The 23864-nt window shown below is 46.9% G+C and overlaps 1 protein-coding gene across 4 annotated transcripts in view; it reads right to left on the bottom strand.

Annotated features, from left to right (window-relative positions):
- Positions 1–23864, bottom strand: part of NTRK3 (neurotrophic receptor tyrosine kinase 3) — a 219466-nt gene that overhangs the window by 94319 nt on the left and 101283 nt on the right. For all 4 annotated transcript variants that reach the window (XM_027688403.1, XM_027688402.1, XM_027688406.1 and 1 more), the window contains exon 12: positions 9151–9339. In XM_027688403.1, the coding sequence (XP_027544204.1) occupies positions 9151–9339 (189 nt within the window). The remainder of the gene's footprint in view (positions 1–9150; positions 9340–23864) is intronic.

The raw sequence follows: 23864 nt of genomic DNA, 5'->3' as shown, positions 1-23864 counted from the left end.
ATGTATTAGTAAGAACAGGCGTCCATAAACTATAAACCAGTACATTTAAATCAGATCAAACATATATATATATATATATATATGAGATTTATATATAAAAATAGATAGGTTTAGTAACCTTCAGACTTGGTGCTCCAATTCTTAGAGGAAAAATAGGTTAGTAGGGCTGAAATAGAGGTGTGACATTTTTACAGACCCAGAGTTGTGACAGAAAACTTCAGGAACTGCTGCAACATCAGCACATGAACTTGGAACTACCATCAGGAAAAGCTGAGTCTATGTGAAGCTGTAAATCATCACTTAATTTGAGTACTGCATCCCGTATTGACCACGCTTGACTGCAGATGGCAGGACGGCCTGATCCTTGATGTGGTACACACAGAAATTTTCATGCTTTCACTGAGCCTCGGTTTGTTCCCATTTCTTAAACAGATCTATTCAGGGAGGGGCAGGGAGAGAGGGCTTGAACAGATTCAAGCAAGGTTCAGCATTAGGTAACTTGCAGCGTGTTTGGGAATGAGTGTGCAGGATTCTAAAAATGGATTATGCAATAAACCCTGTCTTAATGGGAGACAAGCCCAGGCATTGAGAGCAATCCTCACATGCTGTGAATTCAATGTACTTTTCACCTCAAGACACTTGCATACAAATCTTACATCAGCTACACATGGAAATGGGATTGTTGAGTTCTCAAACGGGTATGTTCACTTCAGTAAATCACATCTTGTTCAACAAGGCCAGTGCTTTACACTTAACCACAGTGCAAGACAGCTGCTTCAGGAGCACACTAGCAGAAGTGGTGCTTCCATTAGCAGCAGCATCTTCCTTCATCCCGCTGACCCCACTCCCTGTCTGCACCCACCAACAAGAGCAAGGTGGCCAGAAGGATGCTGAGGCAGACTGGAAACGTTCAGCAGCCAAGAATGACAACTTCTGCATTTTTGTTATATGAAGCAATCGTGCTCTGCTCTACCTGCCCCGTCCTGCTGGGAAGCACAAGCCACCCCTGCTTGCCCACCCCTGTTTCCCCAGAGCCAGCCACCACAAGAGGCTGGGAAACAAAACCCTCCTTTTACACAAGAAACTCTTCAGGCAGAATAATTTTTTACATGGGTCTTTCCCCAGCTTTCAGGACTGAACAGGCTGTTTTGGGCTGTCTAGCCCAAAAGCAGCACTAAGGGTAGGGTTTGTTTTTTTTTTTTTTACCCTCTACTGACATACATCTGTAGCTTCTCTGCTACATTTTGGGCTGTACTTCTTGTCCCACAAGGCAGCGCTACTAATAATGTTCCTGCTGTGTGTGCGGTCGTGCAAAACTGCTCCAACTCCTAAACAATAGCAGCTATTTTTAATTAGAAATCACAATTTAACCAGACAGTGAACAAACAATGAGAGCCTGCAATCTTCGAACCAGAGAGACATCTTCTGTCTGATCACGATGTGGCCCCTTGCACTTCTGAGAGATATTAAATCTGAAAAACAGCCTGGTTAGACTAAAAAAGTCACAACACAATGCCCTTGCAAACTCTGGGAGCTCCTGGTGCCTTCAGGGGTACATCCCCTTTGTCCCAGGAATGCAGAGGTACTCCCGCCTCCAGACGCTTTCCCAACAGCCAAGGATTATAAGCCACAATAAACTCATTCAAAAGCAAGACAAATGTTTAAATGAGGGCCAAAAGAAATCAATACCACAACTCTGCCCACACACACATACATACACCAGCTATTTTTACAGCGACCCACAGCAAAATTCAAACAATCAATGAGCCATAAGGAGAACACTCCTGAATCCCCTTCATTACCCTTGACACCAGGGCTGCCTGAGTCTGCAATAGCCTCAGGTCATGCACTGTGTTGCTACCTCTTGTCTTGCAGGGATGAAACCACAGGCATGAGGAGCATTGGCGGGTGAACAGAGCCCTGCTCTCTCTGGCATGGACAAGTCCTTCAGGTTCAAGCACAATACAAGTGCATATGGATAGGGAAAGGTACCAATACCTAGGCATGCAGCTAGTAACACTGGAATGTAAATCGATTTTATCCCTGTTTTGTCCCACTCCTCTCACCCTGCTACACTGAGACTGGACTCATGCCAGACCATGAAAAGCCCACCTGTCCTTCCAAGCTCTGAATGCCCACCAGAAACTGAAGACACAACCATCTTTGCTGGCTTAGGGCAATCCCTGGTGGGGGAACTGCCTGGTCGGGAGCATCATGGCATCCCTGGCTTTGCTGAGGAAAGGCAGAGCTGGAGGGCGCTCAGCAGAAATCCACGTGTGCTTCGGCAGCAGCAGCACTTGTGAGGCAGAGGGGGTTGGTGTGTGGGTGTCACTGTGCAGGAAGCTGAGCCACGGGGAGAGAAGAGTTACTGACTCAGCAAGTGTTTTATACCGTGCCCATCCCACGGTGTGTGGGTGAGTGGAAGAGGAACACTCTCCCATGAACACAGGGACAGTGGTGCGGGTGTGGAGGTCAGGGAACGCTGCAAGAGGAGTGGGAGGGTGTGTGAGCCCCTATATGAGATGAGCAGGGGACTGGATGCAAGGCAGAATATCATGGTGTACGTACACATCCTCCATGAGATACTTCATGTCTTGGGCAGTTCGGTCCAACCCAATTGCTGCAGGGACGAGGCTGCCAGGCAGCAAGAGAAGCCTGCTGTGCTAGAGCCACTCCAAATCCAGAAGGAAACCAGGTCAGGACCTCCTCTCATCTGGCTTGTTAAGTGCTTGACAGTTCACACATCAAGGGCTTCCTTTCTGAAATCACCCCAGGCGAGCCAACACTGCTTGCTGGCCCCACAGATATCAAGATTAAACAGTTCAGTGGAAATGCTTTTAGGCAGAGGAGCAGGCAGAGCTTTGTATGAGGAAATACTTCCCTGTCAACTCCTTGATGTCTGTATCCTGCAGTACTTCCATCACTAAGGCAGTCTCTCTGCAGGCAGGTCACAACTAGCAGCCCAAAACCAAGTTCTGCTTGATTTAAGGGTTTCTCTTCCTTGTGGCTCCCCATCACCAGGAACATCTCTGCCCAGTGTATCCTCACCCAGCTCTGCTGCCAGCGTCACTTCCCCGTGCCGGGGCTGGAGCCTGCCCAGCCCCCTTTGATCCTGGGTGTTGTTACAAATATCTCCAGTAAACACACGACAAAGCAACAGAGATTGGATCTAAAATCCAAACAGCAGCAGAAGGTGCTCAGGTTGTGTTCAAACCAAGTTGGGTGACCGTCACATCTGGAGCAAGCAGGGCTGCACCGCTGGCCACAGCAGCTCCTCCTGAAGCAGGCAGAGGTCAGGCAGAGCCATGCTGCTTTTCTCATGGTTAATCCACACAGACAGCATCTGCAGAGCTGGCTGAGAGGCATGGTATATGCAATGGATTTTGCCAGCCTTTCCAAGACATCCCAAAAAAGTCTCATTTCTGCAGCACCATCATGGCAGGAAGGTCTGAAGTGTGACTCAGTGAGCGTGAGGCTGCAACTCAAAGTGCAGGGGTAATAGGTGGGATGGGCACTCCACGTCTGCAAATGAAGGTTGGACTTCTGGAAAATGTGGTATTTCTTCCACTTGCTGTTTCAGAACTGGATGAAATGATGCAGAGCAGAAAGTAACCACAGGTAAGAAAAATCACCTGAGACGTGAGAAGGTTGGATCAAGTTCCAGTGTCCATGGTATGTCTCCTGTTAGTCAGATATTGCAGTCTGGGCAAAGGACAAGAAGGTGATGCTGGGCACAAGGGAAGTTCTGTTATGCTCCAGTGAGGGACAGAAGCAGTAATTTTGGTTGCTCACATGTTTCTTCAGATACCTACAACATCTGCTCTGTAAACAGCCAGCCAGAGCCTGTGGGGTTTCTTCGATGTACAACTCTTTTGCAGGACTTTCACATCAACACTTGGAGTTCAGAGCACTTTCTGGGAGAATCAATAGCAAACTAGAAAGAAGGGAAATTTGGAGCAGAAGGTCATTGCAGAAACCTCTAATGCCATCACCTGTTAGAAGCTGAGCGGTGAGGTCGGTCAGGGCTCTTCCATAGAACCAAGACACAAACCCAGGCTTTGTTAGGACCAATAAGGAGACACAGAACAGAGTAGCAAAACACACATAAATGAGTATATAGCTACTCACAGGTCTTTGTCAAAACCCTTAAAAGTATCTCACATGGGTTGAGTGAGAAGGACAAGACTGTAAAACAGTGGGAACTCCAGTGCAGAAGAGACTTGACCACAAGTGCCTACTTCAGAAGAGCAATGGGAGCTAGGTTCTGCTGGAGAAGAGGTTGGAGCTTTCGTCTCAGAGGAGAGAAAAAGAAAAGAAAAGTTTGGAGAAACAGCAGAGCACTGTGGGAGGGGCTGAGATCTGCACAGCCCAGCCCCAGGCTGGCCATGGGGCAGCAGAGTGCTGTTGTCACTTCACACTGGGCTCCACATTTATATTGCATGAAAAGAATATTTGACAAATCTTCTTATCCCTGACAGAAAAAAAATAAGTAAAGGGAGAAAAGGAAAATTTTCTCCTTTTCACTACCAACTGTTTCAGTTTTCTTTTTTAGGCAAATAAAACTAAAAGCACTTATGACTTTAGTTTCATGTTGTTTTTGGCAAAAATTGGAACATGAACTGACCAAAAATAGAAATGCTGCATACTTTTTATCTTCCCATGCCCAGGGTGAACAGAACATACTAGGCAAAAAAAAAAAAATTAACAGTGGTAAGAGTAAATATCTTTTTCATTTTTGTTTTCAAGACCTATTAGAACCAGAGATAAGGAAATCTATTTGTTTAAGAAATATGATTTCTGAAATGACCACAATGTTCCTTTTAAGCTGCACTGAAACACAAGATAAAGGCAGGGTACTGAGTGAAAGAGTGCTGATGGCGCCTTTATTGTGTGATTTGCCTTGTTTTTTTCTGAAGTACTTCTTTTTAGCCGATTACCATGTATTTACAGTTGGTGTAATTATATCTAATTACTTAATTAGCATGAATACGTGTAATTACTAACTTCGAATATGTAATTATGTCAGGGCAGCCTGTAATAAACGAGGTTGAAAAAAACCCTCATTAGGACTGTACGAAAGGACGGCTGCTCCACCCGTGTGGAGAATGCATCCCAGTCCCCAGACTGCGCCAGTCCTGGAAAACACAGCCAGCTCCGATTGTGTCTGGCAAAATCCTCCCCCAAAATCAAATCTTTTGCCCCAAAAGTCTAGCTTCACTGTGCTTGTGGGAACTGAACATCCACTGCTGGGACACAAATGGGGACCTGTCCCCCCAGATTACTTTTTTCCATTGAGGTTTGGATTTTTTTCTCTGATTTGTGTTATTCTCCAGAAGACCTGTTTTGTTAGATGAGAAATACAAGGGAACTGAACAACTCCAAAACTGTGCTGTGGCATTTGAGTAAAGCTCGAGAGATCAGATCCAAGAACTAATCTGCATCTGATGCCTATTGCTTAGAATTAATGACTACTTAATTACTATTATTAAAGTAAAACAATCTTCCAAAATGATTCTTCTGAAACATTACTAATACTTCACCACAGAAATCTCCAGCTATTCATAATTACAAAACTTGTGTTTTGGAAATTAAAACCCTGAACTTCAAGAGATGGAGATAAGGTAAGAAGTTGCTGTTACTGCCAATCCTGCCCAGAAGCCACCTTCTGGACATCAATGAGGGTATGTTTTGCCCCACCAAATCCTCTGACTATAGACTGATGTTATGTGGTCCTACACCCTCATCCTCATCACTTACTCTGACCACAGTGCTTGCCACAAGTCCCATTCTTCTCCTCTCATCTGTTTATTTCCAAATACAGAGAGGTGCAAACTCCTGTCAACCTGTCGCTCCTCCTGCTGATGTCTGCCAAGAAGAAATACACTTGGTTTCTCTTCAGTGTGCAAAAAGTCAGGAGAAAGAGGCAGTTTTAGCTTATTCTTCTGAATTTGACTTGTGGCTGGACTGTCCACATCGCCAAACTCTTTGCTTAACCCTCCCCAGGCAGGGCTGAGGACAGCTGAGACAAGGACTGGATACAAACCCCAGTGCTGCCCAGCATCCCATGGAGTTACAGCGTAAAGCTGGGGAAGCATCTTCTCAAAGACTCAATGCTTCATCACAAGAAAACAGGGCGGTGCTGGTTTCTTCCATGGCTCTTTGAGAATCTCTCATCCAGGAAGGGAAAGAGAATTTTAAGTCACGTTTGTCCCACCTGCTCCTCTAAAACAGGCAGTAGGAGAAGGGGGGTAAGAGACAATTGCAAAAATCCCAGGAAGCCATAAATGAGAGCTGGCTCCTGTGCCCTTCATCTCATTGTCACGAGGACAGCACATTCCCAGTGAAGAACACGTTTCTGTCTCCTTGAGGACACGTTAACAAGAAGATCCCATGGGACAGCAATGCACAGCGGGAGCAAGAGGGGCTGCAGCTCCACAGGCAGGGAGCTGGTCTCCATATTTCAGCTGCAATTCCATTATGCAGAGCTAAGTGGCTGGGAATAAACATCCGTCATCCCTGTGTGATAAGTGATGCTTGCTAGTATAGAGGGTGACAGAAATCTATATCACATCAATGTACTATTAATACTGCATTAAGCATACAGAGTTTGCTCTCCTCATTGCAGCCTGGCAATGGGTATCAGCATGTCCTCCACCCAGACAACATCAAGAGCACAGAGATATTTGTGTGAGGAAGGGAGAAAAGCTTCATGATGGAGAGGAAAAATGCTTGCTGAAGATGCAACTCAGTGCAAAGGAAAGACGCTGGGTGTCATGGAGCACCTTTGCTCACAGGTGGGCAGCAGCTCTGTGGGAGGTGGGTGGCAGGAGCTCAGCTGGGCATTAAGGCACTCCCCAGCCCAGAGGAGTTCTCTCTACAACTGACAGCAAGTGAAGAACTGTTTGTGTCCAAGCTCTGCACAGGAGGAGAGAAAAACCCTCCAGCATGAGAACCATGGGGAGAACAGGAGCAACAAATATTCTCTAGCTCAGGCTTAAGTTGAGTAGAGCACATCAGATCAAACAAACCCCTTACAGCAAAAGCTCCCCAAAGCATGGTTAATTTAAAAGGTGAATTATGAAACTTTCCAGCCTCAAGCAAAGCCACCAGTGAAGTTAGAAATTTTGTCCAAGACAAGTCTTGGGGACTAAAACACAAAGCGCACACCAAATTCAACTCTACCTGAGGGCTGAAGGCCTGGGTTTTGCCCCATGAATGACAAAGAAATCTAAAAAAATTAAGGCATTCAGCCTGCCAACATCCAGCTGTGGTTTGCCTCTTGTTATTACCCAAAGGCAGTGCCACTGTTGTGGGGTTTGGTTTCAGCCCCACTGCCCTGTAGCCCTGGAAAATCTGGACCATCCCCTCCTGTGGCACCTTCCACAGGTAAAGCACCTCCAGATGCCATCCCAAGCATCTCTGTGAACCAAATCCTGCTGTGAGCAACTTCCTCTGCAACCCACCCAGCTCTAACAAGCCCCACGGAGCAAACACTCAGAGCAAAACTTAATCCTTTGAGGTTTAAGCTCTGCCACTGCACAGCCTTAACAGCACCCACGTCTTGAAATGGTCGGCACACAGATTAAAGAGATTTGAGACAGCACAGGAGGGAAAGGAAAAAAAAGTAAAGCGGGGGAGCCCCCCCTCCCAAGCCATCAGAGTTTGTAAATCATTTTGAGATGAGGTGCTATAAGAAATGTAAAATATATAATTAACGGCACAGAAAAAACAAGCTACATTCAGCTTCTCCGCTCCTGCCTAATCACCGCCCTCATCCTCCCCTCTCTACAAACAGAACAAATTTAGCACATTAAAATTAAAATCAAGGGGAAAGCCAGGCACATTCACTGAGTACATCCCATCACTCTGGCAAGTGAAGGGTGGTGATAAGGGCTTGGACACAAGCCAGCAGGACCCAGGAGGGTACACAGCAGGGGCTGCCCCACGGACACCTCCATGGGAACAGCAGCTCCAGCTCCCCTTCCCCTGAGAGAGGAGTGGAGAACAGGAACAGTCTGCTCCTACTGAGCACTTAATGCCAAATGGGTTCCCACAAGATGGGAAATCAGCCTTCTCCCTGTTTACAGGAGCTGAGTTATGTCTCCTACACCCATGAGTCAGCAGAAGCCAGGGGATGAACAGGGGTGGCCAGTGCAGCACTCCCTGCTGCTGGTTAAGCCACAGAGTTAGCCCAAGTTGAGGCTTATTCACCTTTTTTTTTTTTTCCAAGCTTTTTATTCTTCCAGTTCTACCCGGAACCAAGACACACTAAAAGGATGAGCAATAACAACAGAGGAACGTTACCCAAAGCCCTGCATTGCTTGGCTTGCATCTCAGAGCTGGCAAGAGGCCTGGGAGAGCTCAACTACCACCTGTGAGCCGCATGCTGGGGAGGGCTGCATCCCACCACTCACGTGGGAAGTGGTGCAGGACTCCCAGAAAAGCATCCTTTTACACAGCACTTTTCTCTTATACTCAGAATTTAGAAAGGCAAACTGGAGAGGACCATTTGATCACCACCTGCTAGTCTAATGAGCTCAGTTCGTGACCCAGATTTATACAAGAAAGGTGTAAAAGCTTTACAGAAGCCCGTAAAAACAAGACATCCAGCATCTAAAACCCCTGGAGATAAAGATATCTCCACACATCTGCCCCACCTATGTACATGAGTCCTGAGCTTCTCCCTGGCCCATTGGGGAGCCAAAGAGGCAGCCCTGTGACTGGGAAACTGCTGGAGGAGGAAGGGGAGGCAGGTCCTTTCCCCAGCCAAGCACAGGTCATGTCCATCCCCATGCTCTCAGGTGGCTCTTGCTCACACCTGGGACCTCATGCTTGGAGCTGATGAGGAAGAGCCTGGCTTGGAATGGCACTTTCAGGCAAGGGGGGAAGGTGACGGGTGGGTGGCGGAGGGAGGGTGAAGGGAGGTGAAGGTGAGAGTGGAAAGTCTTCTCTGGAAGCATCTACATGTATGTTGTGATTTCTGAGACCTGAGATTCACTTTGGTTTCTGGACCATACCAAGACCCACTCTCCTCAAAAACCTCCTTCTCTTCTTCCTCATCCTCTTAACCTTTTCCTCCTCGTCCTCCTTCCCCCCATTCCCCCAGCCCATCCCTTGATCCTCACGGGGGGCTCCGGATCGGGCACTCACACGTGTCTGGCTTGTGGCAGTTGTGACCTTGTCGGAAGTACTGGGGGTTCTCGATGACGGGAATGCGGGTCATGCCGATCACCACTGTGTCCGGGCCAGCATCCAGGGATGAGGGTGTCGTGATGCCATGGTTGATGTGGTGGAGAGGACTGGCTGAATCCTCCTCTCCGCTGATCACTGCCACAGGACCTGCAAACGGCACACACACTTGTCAGGTACAACAGGGGGAAAGGGCCGACGAGACCTGCTGACCACGCGGGTAGGGATTGCTGCAGGTTGGCACCTGCTCCTGGACAGGATGCCTTTCCTAGCAGTCCTGGCAGTTGTCCCATCCCCAGGGCTAATTTCTCCAGGCAGCTCACAGGGCAGGGAAGATGCTACAAGTTTTCTTTCCTGGCTTTGGGATACCAGACTAACAATCTTGAAGGGTTAAGTAGCTACAGGTGACACCACATCAAAGGTGAGTTATCCACAAAGTCCTCTCCTAGGGCTGTCACAAGAGAAATCAGTCACTGTAGTGTCTGTATATCCTGTCAGAATTATGACCAAGCTTAGACTGGAGAAACACCATCCTCAAAGAGTTATTTCACCCCAAAACCATATTTATGCCATTTCTGTTGCCCATCATGTTGCCCATATTGTTTCCCCTCTTCCAGTTTCACCTGGGCACACAGAGCCCTTCAGTCAGGCTGATACCTACAGGGACCCACAATGCACTGGAGCAGATCCTGCTCAGCTCATGCTGCCTCCCACCGCCACCACCACCACCACAACTGGCAACACCTCCCTCTTACCCTCCTGACCCCCAAAAGCTGACAACACCATCACACAGGCAAGAAAATGAGGCAAGACCCCCAAGATGGGAGCAATGGAAGACTCTTATTCCTCCACAGCCTCTCTGGTGTCCATTAATTGCTCTCACTGGAGCAAGGGCACAGAGACAGTTTCCCAAAGGAGGACCCCTCTGCCACGCTGGCATCCCTCGGAGGCTACAGGCACTCAAGGATGGCAGAGAAGAGAGCCCCCAGCAAGATATGGAGAAGGCAGTGCCACAACCTTTAGGCTGAGCTGCAACAAACCCAGAAGACTCCCCACTCCTCGTCTCCTCTAACTCATCTGCCACCATCTCAAGTATCTCTTAACTCCCAATTCCCCATCTGCTCCTTGCTCATGGGGCCTGTTATCAATCCCCACCAGGTTGAGAGGGACCTGGTGGACAGCTCAAGGTGGTCTCTCTGCACTGACCCCTGTGCAATGTCTTGAAGTTGTGGCTCTGTGAACAAGGAGCCCTCAGCACATGCCTTCCCCCAGTCCTCCAGCACCCACTTACGCATCCTTCTCTACCTCCATGGAGAAGGTCCCCAAAGCACCAGTGCACCCAAGAGCACCCACACTGATCTCTGTCCTGCAGAGGTCCAGCAACCATGCTCCAGCTCCTTCAGACTCCTGCTCCAGCCATGATTTCTTACACTCAATGTCTGTGCCCAAGAGCAACAACTATGATCTTGCCCTAACCAACAGCAGGCTGGTTCCCTTAGGTGAAAAGAAGTGATGAAGGAAGGAGCATCCATACCTGAGAGCCAAGACCTGCTTCCTTCACAGAGATATTTCACAATATTCAGCTGTATTTCATTTTTGGGCTTTATGTTTTATTTTATTTTTAGACCCTCTAATCCATATTGCAGCCATTCTTGCTGCATTGGTGTTGGACAAAGTAGAGACCACAGTGAAATCCTCCATGAGACCTCCTTAATATATTCACATGGGAAGAGAAACCACACTCAACTAGTGATGCTCCTTTTAACCTGTGTGGATGCTACCAGGAGCTGCCAGAAGCTCGAGTACAAAGGAGCAGAGGTGCTGCATTGAGGTATCAAACCTATACAGAGAAGCCAGCCTTTTACCTATGTTGCATAAAAAATGCTCATCTCCCATCAGTAATCTACTTCTAATTGCACCATTACTTTATTATGTAGCACTAGCAAAGAAGAGGGGAGTCTTCAAGCCATTTTACTCTCTGGAGCTACTGGTAGGATGGGGCTCCATGCAGTCATTCTGCCTGCATTAATCTAGTCTAAAGGCTGCTCATTTTTGGAGCTTCAAGTATTGTTTGTTCTTCCAAGTGGGATATAATGAAGTTATTGTGTAATTAGCAGAGTCCTGGCAGCTGTGACAGGTGTTTTAGTCACGAGGAGAAACAAGTCTCTCCCTTTATTGTGAATTCCTTTTGGCAGGTTCTGGCTTTTTTAACGTTACTCCTTGGGCCCGTGTGACTTCCAGCTTTCGAGATGCAAAGGCAAAATTCAGCTCTTGTCGCAAGATGCCTCTGTTGGGACTATGCACACTGCACTTCTCCACACACAAAAAGCAGACAGGCAATTTTGGTTTGAATGACTTTTGTTCTTTTGCGATGACAATTCTTTGCAGGCAAACCAGGAGGAGTGGGTTTTGTGTGGTGTGCACATCTCTTTGTCCCTACCCTGCACCACTGGCCGGCCCAGCTGTGGTGGGAAGTGGAGAGCTCTGCATTTAAGGTGCAGTTCAAAAAACAAGTCATAAAAATATCAGCTGGTATAGACTGGTGTAAAAAATTTTAGAAAAGAACATAAAGATCTCCCTTGCAGTGGGGCGGTGTGAGAGGCTATTGAGAATTTACAGCTTTTCCTAAGCAGCCAAGGTGTTGCTTCAAAAGAAAGGTATTTCATTAGGCAATGGGATGTGAAAGGCCTCTCTAGTGAGTGATGGCCAGGCTGGATGAGGCTTTGAGCAGACTGGTCTCATGAAAGGTGCTCCTGCCCATGGCAGGGGGCTTGGACTAGTTGATCTTCAAGGTCCCTTCCAACCCAAAATTCTATGATTTTATGTGAACGAAATATTCATTGTCCTCTGCTCTGAGAGCAGAAATCACACCTTTGTGGCAAGGGGCAAAGAGGACATCTCCTGCAGCATTAGGATTTGTAACCAACCATGGGACATACACCAGGCTGACACAGACCCTGCTGAGGACATGGTCCTCAGGGCCTCACAAAGCTCTGATATCACTTTTCCCTTGCTGTTCTTGCTTGCACAGCACCTCCTAATTTTTAAGGAACACAGATCATGGCAGTGCCCCTTTAGCACATGCAGGTTAGCAGGACATGGCTATGTCTAAAAGAGTAGGGCATAATCAAGGTTGGGTACTTGTGAAACTAAGCACAGGAAGCATCTATTAGTCATTGTTCCAATGGTCATTTCTTTGCCAATAAACAGATCCAGAGTCTGACCTTCTTTATGCTCCATAGTTTTTTTTTTCCTGTGGCTTACTTTTTAGGAGGACTTTCTACATGTGTTACCCTTAGTTTCATGCCCAAAATCTGTCCCTGATCTGTGCGGTAACCATGTCTCAGTTGATCCACAGGTGCACTCCCACTTCCCAATGAACACTGGGTCCCATAAATGGACTCAGCCTCTCAGTCATCCAGCTCAAGTCAGTGCTGACAAGCTTATCCATGCACAAGACCTACCAACCCTCAAAAGCCTCAGAGCTGAACTCTGATGCTTCATGACTATCTCAACCCCTTCCCACTTCTGCAAAGGTGGGAAACCCCAAGAACTTCCAATAGCAGTCCTGACACCACAGGGATAGCACAACTCACAAAGGATATTCTGCCCCTGCAATAATACAGGGACAATTTATTGCCTCCAGATGTATTTCCAGGTCTAGGAAAAAAAAATCCCATTCTCCAGAGTCCTAAGGAACACACACGATGGACATGCTGCACTAGGTTTCCAGCTTTCCAAAACATTTCTGATGACAGTAGGCCCTGACCTGACATGGACTAGAACATGCTATTCAGCCAATTCATCCCAATATCCTCCACAGAACATAATTTGAAAAAAGACATAATTTTCAGTTGTGAACTTCTCCAAGTTTCTCCTATTAATTTTTTTTTTTTTTTTAGGAGAGGGGTGTGGGTAAGTAGAAATCTGGACAACATTAATTCCTACAGCACAGTCATGGTCTCTATCACTTTCCTTCTCTCATTCCCATCTCTTCTGGCTGGTCACAGCTGAGATCCAGTTCCCTCTAAGCCCACAGCCACTCTGTTGCCACTCTTAGAGTCAGGTGAGTGCTGCACTCACTGCACAAGCCTGAAACAAACTTAGAAAACATCATGGATATCAAGTAGTCACTGATCACTTTTATAGGTGTGACTATTGCTCTGACTCAAAATATACACTGCCATTAGTAACTCCTGGGAATAAAGCAGCTACCCAGACTTTAAATCTGTCTTGGCAATAGTACATATTTTTTGCTGTTAAGTAGGCGAAGAGGTTGAGTTTTCTGATGTATAATGCTGATTAATGGCTTTATTTGGAAGAATTCCCACTGGTTTCACCAGTACATTTTCCAGGTAAGGTTAAAGGGAAAAAATGGAGCAAAAGAAAGAGGGAGTACAGATTTTAAGATTTAGGTTTACTTTCCATTTGACAGGGAAATGGGCAGACAGATATAAAAAAGAAGACAGTTTGGTACAGTAAAAATGCAGAATAATAGTCAAGGGTAACTTGGGGTAATTCCTAACGTACTATCCTGTGATCTTAAAACATTATACAAAACACTTCAGAGCTTTTCTGAACAGTGATGCAGTGCCTGTTTCTGTGAATAACTCAGCCTGTGCTATGGACAAACATACCATGGATATTAACTATAAAAAGAGCCTATTTGTTAATACTTTAAGAAGTCTGTGTCCATTCTGAGCATTGAACATGTTGCATCTATACTCTGAAAGGCTCTCCCATGGCTCTCCTTCCTTCCAAGCAGGAGTCTCGTCAGCCAGCAGCATCCACACTGTCTGCAAGGACAGAGTTGAGCTGTTCTCCTCACCAGCTCCACGCAGTTTTCCTGACAAGGAAGCACTGTCAGCAACAGTGATGAAGGCACTCCATCACTCCCTTTCTCTATGGGGAAAGGCTGAGGAGATATTAGAGCTGCCCAGGGCTGCCCCTGAGTGAAGAAGCAGGCAGCCCCTGGTCCAGGCCAGCACTACAGCCTCTGCCAGCCAGTGGGAGAGTCAACCACAATGACCACGGAATCAGGATCATATTAATCTGATACTATCCAAAGAGCAGCGAGGCAGCTTGAAACTGATACTTTTGGAAATGTCACGAGCAGCAGTGCTGTTCTGCCTTCCCTCCCACATCTTCTCTACAGCCAAGTCCTCTTTCCTGAGAAAGACACCTCACTCAAACACCACTATTCCCAGTCTCATCTCCACCCTCTTTTCTCCCTCAATCTCCCAGTCAGGCTATAGTCAATCCATCCCAGCAACGTCCCAACTCTTCTTCCCACTTTGCATCCATCCTGGTAATATCATCTCTGTATATACTCCTACAGATTACCCCCAAATCTCTGCTTTTCAGAAAATATGTCATTCTCTATTCAGCATTGTTCCCTGTGGCTAAACTGGAGTTTGGCTCGGTGTTTACCTTCACCTCCTTGATTATCTGGAAGCTTTGTGAATAGGATATAGCTTTCAGTCCATGTCAGTGAATCTCCTAGTTCATTCACAGTGCTACATGGACGACTTGTTACTTATGAAAAATAAAGCAAATAATAAATAGCTTAAGGAGCCCTGTTTGTGAGATCATATCATAATGGTAAATTATTTATCAAGGCTAAGAGCTATACTTCATAATAAAACATAGGCTCAGGAATATAGGGTACTTTATAAATAACCACAGACTAGAGAAGATAATGGTCACTTCATACACATCCATAACATAATGAATGCCCCAAGGCAAACAGGTAAAGAAACAACAAAAACTCCAGCTTGGCATCACAGTAGCCTCTCCAAAGCAACAAAAATGATTGAAGGTGAAGAAAACATGACCTCTAAGGGAAAACTGAAAGAATTATGCTTTGTGTTGAGAGGAGAAGACTGAAGGGACACGTGATAACAGCCTTCAAATATGTAAAAGGTTGCAGCAAAGAGAAATATAATAGCTGTTATCCACATCCACTGGGGATAAAACAAGAAATAATAGGTTTAAATTGCACTGAGGGAGATTAGAGTTTGAATGTTCTCCCTAATGCCTGGCGGTACGGCTGGTTGGGTTTATCTGGAACAGATAACCCAGGGATGCTGCGGGGGCTCAGCCACTGCCAGGCTGGGAAGGGAAAGGTTAAAGAAATTTCTTTCAAGGAGAGTTTAGCTACAGAGAACGATGCTGCTCAGAGCCCTCAGAGGCTGCAGCACTTTTCACCTGTGACCAAAAAGCCCTCAGCATCTTCCCTTTCTGATGCTTCCAAAGAAACTCCAAGCAGGGACCTCTTCAGCACTGCAGACCAGGTTTGGGCAGCATCAGAGGCACTGCGGGCACAGCACTGGACCAGGATGGGGCCATGGTCTCTCCAGTGTGGTTTCAGAAAGGATAACTTCATCCACATCCCAGGCCACGTGCTCAGGACAGAAACCAAGTTTGCTGAGGCAGAGAATAGTGAGGGGAGTGCTCAAGGCTGCAGGGCAATCCCCTCTCGCCACCCACGCCTCTGGGAGCTGTCATGCAGAACATCATTTTTTGATCAAAAATGATCACTGCAAGAGCTAATTGTGCCATCCCCATTCTCCTTTGTAATATAAAGGAGCCATATAATTAACCTACTTAATTAGGAACTGTATATGACCCATAACTAGCAAAAAAAATGCTCTCCTAGTAAAGTGGGTCACCATGCATTGTATAGCAAGCACTGAAGCAGACCTCATTAAGTTTCAATATATATTGTATATAAAATCCCTTTCTCCTCCGACTCCAAACCCCTGTTGGCACTTCCACATTTCCCCAATCATAATCTTAAATGCTGTTCTTCAAAGGGTCATATCACCAACTGGCAAGTAGATAATTCCAAGGCCAGATCTCTCAGCCCAGCTTAACAACTCAGAGCTATGCACACACATACACACGGACAGAAAAATAACCTCAAATTTCAGTTTATCAGGAAAACAAACAACTTTAAAATAAACTTAAAAAAAACTTCCAACCTTTTGTTGGAGCTGAAATCAAACCACCCCCCCAGGGCTGATCTCTGCACCAGGAAGGAGGGGAACTGAAACTCATAAAACAATGAGTGAAAGCACAACAAATACAATTAAAAATCCAGCCATGCTCAGAGCAAGATTGCATTTACTGTCTCATAAAGAGAGCCTCGTCCTTTCAGGCAAACAAAAGGAAATCAATTTCTTAATTTTTATTGGCAGATGTGGGCACGGGGCCAAGGCAGCGCTTGGTGCCTACGCGGGCCCTGTTTGGAGCCAGTCTGCCGTGGCCTCCAGCTTGTTCCCTGCCCTCCTACAATGGGAAGCAGCCACTTCTCGTCCCCAGAGTCGCCAATCCCAACCACAGAACAGTCCATCATGTAGCATCTCTTCCCGTGACCCACAGCAGACCCCTCACTTGTACACAACACTGGGCTTTATCCGGAGATGCCCCCTAATTCCAGCTCTTGGCGCCTGCTTTGTTGCCACCATCTCAACCATGTCCAAGCAGCATTTCCCACACCCATAAAGCTTAATTCCATCTCCGTGTCCCAAATTCACCCTGAGTTATCCCCATATCATGCCAAGGGATCTGGAGGGCATTGCTGCAGAGGCTGACCTCTACAGTACAGCCCTTGCTCAAACCCCACTGTGGCTGCCTGCGGAGCCACCAAAGGTGACAATCCCTTCTCTGCCACAGCACACTGGGGAAACAGCGCAAATAAAAAGTCATATCCTTGAGCTTTGCAGGCAGATGAAGACATCAAGAACACAAATCTGAGCTCTCAAAGGGGTGTATTCCAAATCCTCAGCTTCCAGCCCCTCCAACAACAAAGGCAAGAGAAAACAGTGAAGCAGCAATACATTTTCCCTTCTCCTCAATGAGATGATCATTTTGAGGCCCTGATAATTTCAAGATGAAGATCCCTGTGAATTCTGAGGTAAAAGGAAGTGAGGGACAGGCCCAGGATCTCTGCACCCACCACCACTTGGGTTGGACACATGGCTCTTCCCCCACTTCTACCCTTTATACATTGCAGATCCATTATCACATAAAATAAAAAAGCTGTCAGATCTGTTGTCAGTGGGCGATCCCTACACAGGCAATCCTCAAAGCACTTTCTTTCCTGATGCAACATTCTGCCAAAATACTGCCATTTACAAAAGCCCCTTTCCCTCTTTATATATTGACATTTCCTTCCCTCTCTGATTTTTTTCAGGTGCTTGCAGTGGGGAGTAGGCAGCTCTTGTGGAGGGCCCTGTTAATCCTCCCTTCACCCTTTTCAGCCTCCAGCCACCCTGGCATTCCCGTTTGGAGCATCACTCCAACCTCATCCGGTGTAGAGGATGTCCAAACCTCCCTCACTCCTCCCATGTCCTTTGCTTTCCCACTCTTCTCCAAGCTTATTTATTGAGCTTAGACACCAATCCTCTAAGCACTCACACTCAGGAACGGAAACATTAGGATCAAATCATATAAAACATAAAGTCAATGCTTATGACGGCACAAATGCATAAATCCAGCAGAACAAGAAACAGAAAATGCTTACAGTAAAAATGGTGATACAATCTGATAATTAAAAAGGGTAGGATCTGACAAGCCAGAGCCATGTGTGACAGCAAAGCCAGTCAGCAGCCATAGGAAGGCAAGGCAGGAATTTTTACATCTAGGCATAAAGCTTCCAGCCCAGTGTTGCCAAATGACTTCGACTCAGAAAGTGTCTAACCAGCAAAGGGACTGCAAACAGGCCACAGTGTAACCAGGAGAATATTTCAGATCCTGAGATGCTGGAATCCAGGAATCTGCTGACTCCTGAGGGATCGACAAGCCAATGCCTTCCCCCATGTAATAACATACGTATACTGGGAAGTCAGTTCCTTTGCCAAGAGGAAAAGGTTTTCACTGCTGAGATCAGGTGAAAGAACTAGCAAATAGTGCAGGCAACAGGAAGAGGAAGAAAAGTCTGTTCTATTCAAGGGCCACTGCAGGGAGGGAGATAGTATTTAATCTGTCAATGCTGGTGCTGGCATTCAGGCCATCCTCAGTCACCTTCCACAATTCCTCCCACCTAGCTTTCCCCATCTGCTGGTAACAAGCCAATTTTTCCCATTGCTGGGTATGAATGCTCCCTGTGGGGTGTGAGGAAGAGCCAGCACAACCAAATATCCAACCTTGCAGAGAAACCTCCTGTGATTGCATCTTGGCATGGCAGAGCCAGCAGCAGCAGAGAAACATGCACCTGGATAGGGCAGGAGGAGTGAGCAGGGGCACCTGAGAATGCAGCATCTGTGCATGGCCAATCTCCCTGTATGGCCCTGCTGCAGCTCTCCTGCCCCAGCCCCAATGTCAAGGTCCAGAAAGGACTGGTGGGGCAGGATGGGTGGCTGTGGGGTACTGGATGCACTATGATACATGAAAATGACATTCCTGTTGCCTTATCTTCAATGCACAAGGCCATCATTTCCATCCCTCATTATGGGATCAGCTCCATTTGAAGCCAAAACGTCATTTTCTTCCCCCAGGTCTCCATCATTCCACTGCACCCAGCCCCCAGCTCCAGAGCTGGGCACCATCCTGCCTGCCCCAAATCATCTGCTTGTTGCCAATCGCCTTTTTTCCCCATTCTTCCTCTTGACTAGATATGCCTCTTGTTTTGTTCCAAACAAAGTCACCAAGCTGTCACATCAGGGGCACCTTGAACTCTGGAGCAGTGCAGGCTTTACAAGACAAGAGCCAGGCAATGACTGGGCAACGGCCTCAGCAGCGCCTATTAATCTCTTGGCTCACTCATCCCTATCACAGACACACCGTAAAAATGATATAAGCATTTCATTCAAACGGCGCTGCAGAGAGAGTGGGGAAGAGCACGGGGCCAATTGATTTCCAGTATGTCTGCTCTTTACCTCCAGGTATAAATACAACAGCAAAATCAATCGGAATAACATCATATCAGCTTTCTAATCTCTTCTGTTCACTTTATATACTGCAGCGTTTCCTACAGCTTGTCTACAGGAGGTTCCAGCAGCTCTGCACCCCCCAGCCCAGGCGTTCGCAGTCACTTCCTCGCTCTCAGCCCCTCCAGTGACAAGCTTCAGGATCTGCAGGTCCAAACCTCAGCTCTCCCCCTGCTCCATGCAGGAGGTGCCAAGAGGTCTCCCAAAGCAACGCGCCTCAGCCGCACAAGAGCAGCGCTAACATGTGATTGCTGAGCCCTGGGCAGTGTTAGCACTTGTTAAAAGGGAGATGCTCCCCTGCTCACACCCTTTCACCATGGATGGCTGCTTGCTCAGCATTGATGGGCACCCAGGCATGCCCAGATCTGCTGCCAAGCACACCAAGGGGGACAGTCCCACCGACACAGGGACATGGGAGAGGCAGCAGCACCGTCCGCTTTCCCCACGCCCTCAGGACCCTATGGCTGGATTTAGCACACGTGGCCCTGATGGCATTTTACCTCCTCATGAGCACCATCCAGAGGATACGTTACACCAAAGACCAATGCCCGGAGCAGGGCTGACAGCTCAGCACTAAGCAGACACATTTCCTTTCTGCATTTCCAATTTATCATCAGCCCAAGGCTTTTTATCCTCTCTCCTGGCCTCCAGCCACCGCAGAGGGAGACTGTGACAAACTGATAAACACTCTCCCTGACCCTTTCCTTGGGTGAACATGCAAATGCAGCGTGAGAATGGGGAAAAAGCTGCGTGACAAGGCAGGCAGCATCAAGGGTTCATCTTCTGCAAACTCCAGCTCAGCACCGAGGCTATGTTCTCCCCATCTCAAAACAAGGCCTTGGCTGAATAGCTGCCAGATGGAGAGGAAAGCAGAACTAGTTTAATCATAGAACCACAGAATGGTTTGGGTCAGAAGGGATCTTAAAGTTCATCTAGTTCTGACCTCCTACCATAGGCAGGGACACCTTCCACTAGACCAGGTTGCTAAGGGCCTATCCGACCTGTCCTTGAACACTTCCAGGGATGGGGATAAGCTATACCTCCATCTATTCTGCAATTCAGCCTGCAAAGAACATGCATGTTGCCTGGATCAAGGCTGTGGCAACTACATCACTTTCAACACTGTGGCCAGCACTGGGTGAAAGCTTTGGGAAGTGTTATCTAACCAGCTCAGTGTGGAGCTCCCTCAGTGCAAGAGGGCCACCAGTGATATTTGCTGAGGGGTCTGTTGGCAGCTCCACCACCAGCACGTCCAGCCTGGTGCTGGATGACTGACCTGAGCCAAGAGCGTGATGCTGCAGGAGCCTGTGACTGTGCCAGAAAACACTTAAAACAGTGAAAACTACTGAAGGTCTGAAAGTCAACAGCTGGGACCACTATTGTCCTCCTGCCTGAGGCTTTTCCTGACCTTTGCAGAGACTGGTGCCCAATGCTGCCTAATAAACACCATCCATGGAGCAAAAGCCCTGCCAGCAGCAGCAGAATATGATTCCCACCAGCCAGGACAATCACAGGCTGAGGGCAAGAATTAGGCATGTTTCTCATTAGCTCCGTGTCCACCAGCCACCTCGATCCCCCTCCCTCCACTTCCCTTCCCATGCCTTGGCCACTGCAAGATCAGTCTTGGGTCATCTTGATCTACTTGGAAAGCTTAGCCGCCATGAGAGCAAAACGCTTGTCCTCTGGCTCCAATCTCTTACTGAAATCAGTGCCAATGGAAGTGTCACTATCAATTTCATAATGTTATTGGATAGATGTAAAACTGGGCCAAGTCCCATATTCCTGACAGGCCATCAAAGAGGTGGGGATTATGGGTAAGGAGACAGGCAGCCCTGGCAGGAAAGGCAAAGGCTCCAGATCAATTAGCCTGACGAGGCTATCTTCCAGCCACATCACTTCATGCTGACACCAGCTCCTTCTCCCTGGAGCCCGGCCGCCCCTGCACTGAGGTGGTTTATTTTCTCCAATGGTAACCAGAGTCCCTCCAAGCCCAGGGAGCTGCACATCCCCTCTCCAAATATCCAATTTATGAGACTCCCAAGACGACGAAGGATTTTTGCAGTCATTACAGGACATTAATTTTCAGGCCTCCTTATTTTGGTTTAATATTCTGTCAAGCTAAAAAAGAAAATCAGATGTTAAAAAAAATAAATAAATGTCTTACTCTGCATTGCTCAGAGGTTTCAAATGGAAGGAGCGCTCAAAATGTAAAGTACCTGGCACAACACATGTTTTGTCTTTGCTCTGTGTTTTTCTTCTTGGTTTTCTTTCAAGATCCTGCTTGGACCATGAAACTAAACTGGCCAGTGCCATCTGGTTCTCATGCAGTAATTAACAGCACTTGTAATTTTTCAAACAAAAATAATGTTCGGTTGTTGTTTTTTTGGTCAACTTCTGACCTTTGTGTTTTTAAATGGGATTTTTGTGAAAACACTGAGCCGCCGTCAGGGCTGCAGATGCCAATGGGTTCACTTCCAGAAGACATCTCACGTGCCCAGTCCCTGCCAGCAAGCAAGCAGCTGCATTTGCTCAGGGTGCAAATTTGTAGACCCAATCTTAAAATCAGAATCATGATGTTTGCTTCCAGGCCAAAAGATAAATCCTTACATGGTCAAAAAAATAATAAAAAATCCTTGCAGTCATAGTTTGTGTCTGTTCATGCATAAGGGTAATGAAAATTTAAAACTTCTGCTTCTCAAAAAGTAAATGCCCTTTTTTTTCCACCTCCACAGCCCTCCTTGAGATGATCTCCAGCAGTGATATCAGTCTTTCAGATTTATTCTATCCCAAAATAAATAGTGTGTTGCTTACAGAATCAAAACTTATTTAACTTTTATAATGGTTTAAATCCTGAATCTGCTCCCGTAATATTATGAGACTCTTCTGGAGTATGAAGTCCATGTCAGAAATATCCATGAACAAATAAACAAATCTTTTTTCCTTCATGCTGAGCAACTGGGAGAAGAAGCAGGGCTGGGGTTTGGGCAGCCTTGGTACTCTCCAGCCCATGATGCTCACATCAGTAACAGTTTTTTGGGTGTGTTAAGCTTTGCTGCAAGCCCTAGAACCAACAAGAAACGAGGTTTTGCAGGTTTTTACAAAACCTCTGTAGACTTAAAGAGTAAAGGGAAGCCCTTAACATTCTCAAGTCAGAATTGATTGGAAAGGAACTGATGTTTTTTGGCTCAACTAATACTTACTGTTACATTGATACACTGGTGTTTTCCAGGTTGTTACGCCTTTCTCCAAAATTTATAGTCCTTGGTCATAAAAGTGATGGTTTTGTTTAAAAGTCACAGAAATGGCCCCTAGAGAAATGCTCTGAAATTAGAGCTCTTTGGGGGCTGATAGCTCATTTGTAAAGTGTTGCAGATTTGGGGTTTCCACTGGCCTTGCTGGGACCCTCATCAGTATTGAGAGGGATCCTGTGAACAGGGAGATAAAACAAGTGGAGAATAAAAGGCTGGGAGACAGGGAGAAGGACAGAAAACATCTTCCTGCTCAGAGACTTGCTGCATTGCCGATTCACCAGCCCAAACAACCCCTTTAATAAATTAGAGAGCTATTCATTGAAATGGCTTCCTCTGTCCCCACACTGACAGTTAATCTGTAATTCAGATGAATCTGTCAGAAGGCAAGAGTCCAGCATATAAAATAATCCTCCAAGGCCTGGGGAAATTTCCCTTTCTAAAGAGCACAGCACACTCCCCTCCTCACCGGTGAGCCACAGGCGTGGACGTGGCTCCCATCCGAGGTCAGCGAGGAACGCCAGTTGCATCTCAATACAGATGCTCATAAATGCATCACCTGTCACCTCATCACTGGCTGGAAGTCCTGGGGTGAGACTTGTTCCACAGACCTTGCAAGGAGCTTGCCTCATACCTCCCAGTGCCTCCCTGCTCTACAAGTCCTCCAGTGCCCAGCTAGAAACTCTTGGCTTCTTGGCTCCCTATCAGCCCGACACTAATGCCTTTCAAGACCGGTTTTTCTGCACCAAGAGTCTAAATCATCAATTAAAATAAGCAGAAATGCAGCATCTAATGATTCTGGTTGAGAACAAACAGCTGATGCCCAACATGAGTGTGGGGGTTGGGGCAGAGCACATCTCATCTCCCAGCTCCCCCATGAGGAATCATTCCCTGTTTTCGACAACATCAGGAGATAACCAAGACACTGGTTTCTGGCTGGAAGACACCAATGAAACAGAGCAGCCTTGGAAAAAAAACAAAGGGTGGGAGTCAACCAGATGGACACATTGCAGTGGGTGGTTGGGGAATGGGGACAAGTCATATGAAGCTCCATGTGAGACCAGCAGCACCTGAACGTGATGCCAGCCCTGGAGGCAGGGGAACCAAAACAAGCTTCTTTCTCTTGCCAGTACAGAGGTATGAAGAAGGGGGAAAACACACCAAAAGGACTTTTGATTGGATGCAACAGATTGGGCATCACAACAGTTGTCCTGGGCATGGCTGGCACAAGTAATGGCCTGGCAATATTAAGGGACATTAAGGAAGGATCTTCAGAGTCTCTTTTTGATTCTGCTGATTCTTGCAACCTCAGTCACCAGCTTTTAAAGCATGAGAGTATAAGAGGCATCACCAGCCAAATCCCTGTCTCCCTACACATATTTCACATTTTTCTCCCAAGCTATTTCATCAAAATCCCAAAGGCAGGTGGGAGGGAAGCTGCCTCACATTAGCCTGTGAGCCATGAGGGCAGAGGAAGATGGGGCGTTCAGCATTT

The sequence above is a fragment of the Neopelma chrysocephalum genome, unplaced genomic scaffold (genome assembly GCF_003984885.1).
Source record: "Neopelma chrysocephalum unplaced genomic scaffold, ASM398488v2 Primary Assembly neopelma1_75, whole genome shotgun sequence".
NCBI classification, from domain to species: Eukaryota; Metazoa; Chordata; class Aves; order Passeriformes; family Pipridae; genus Neopelma; species Neopelma chrysocephalum.
Note: the sequence above shows the minus strand (reverse complement) of the source record. Positions and strands in the feature narration are given on the sequence as shown.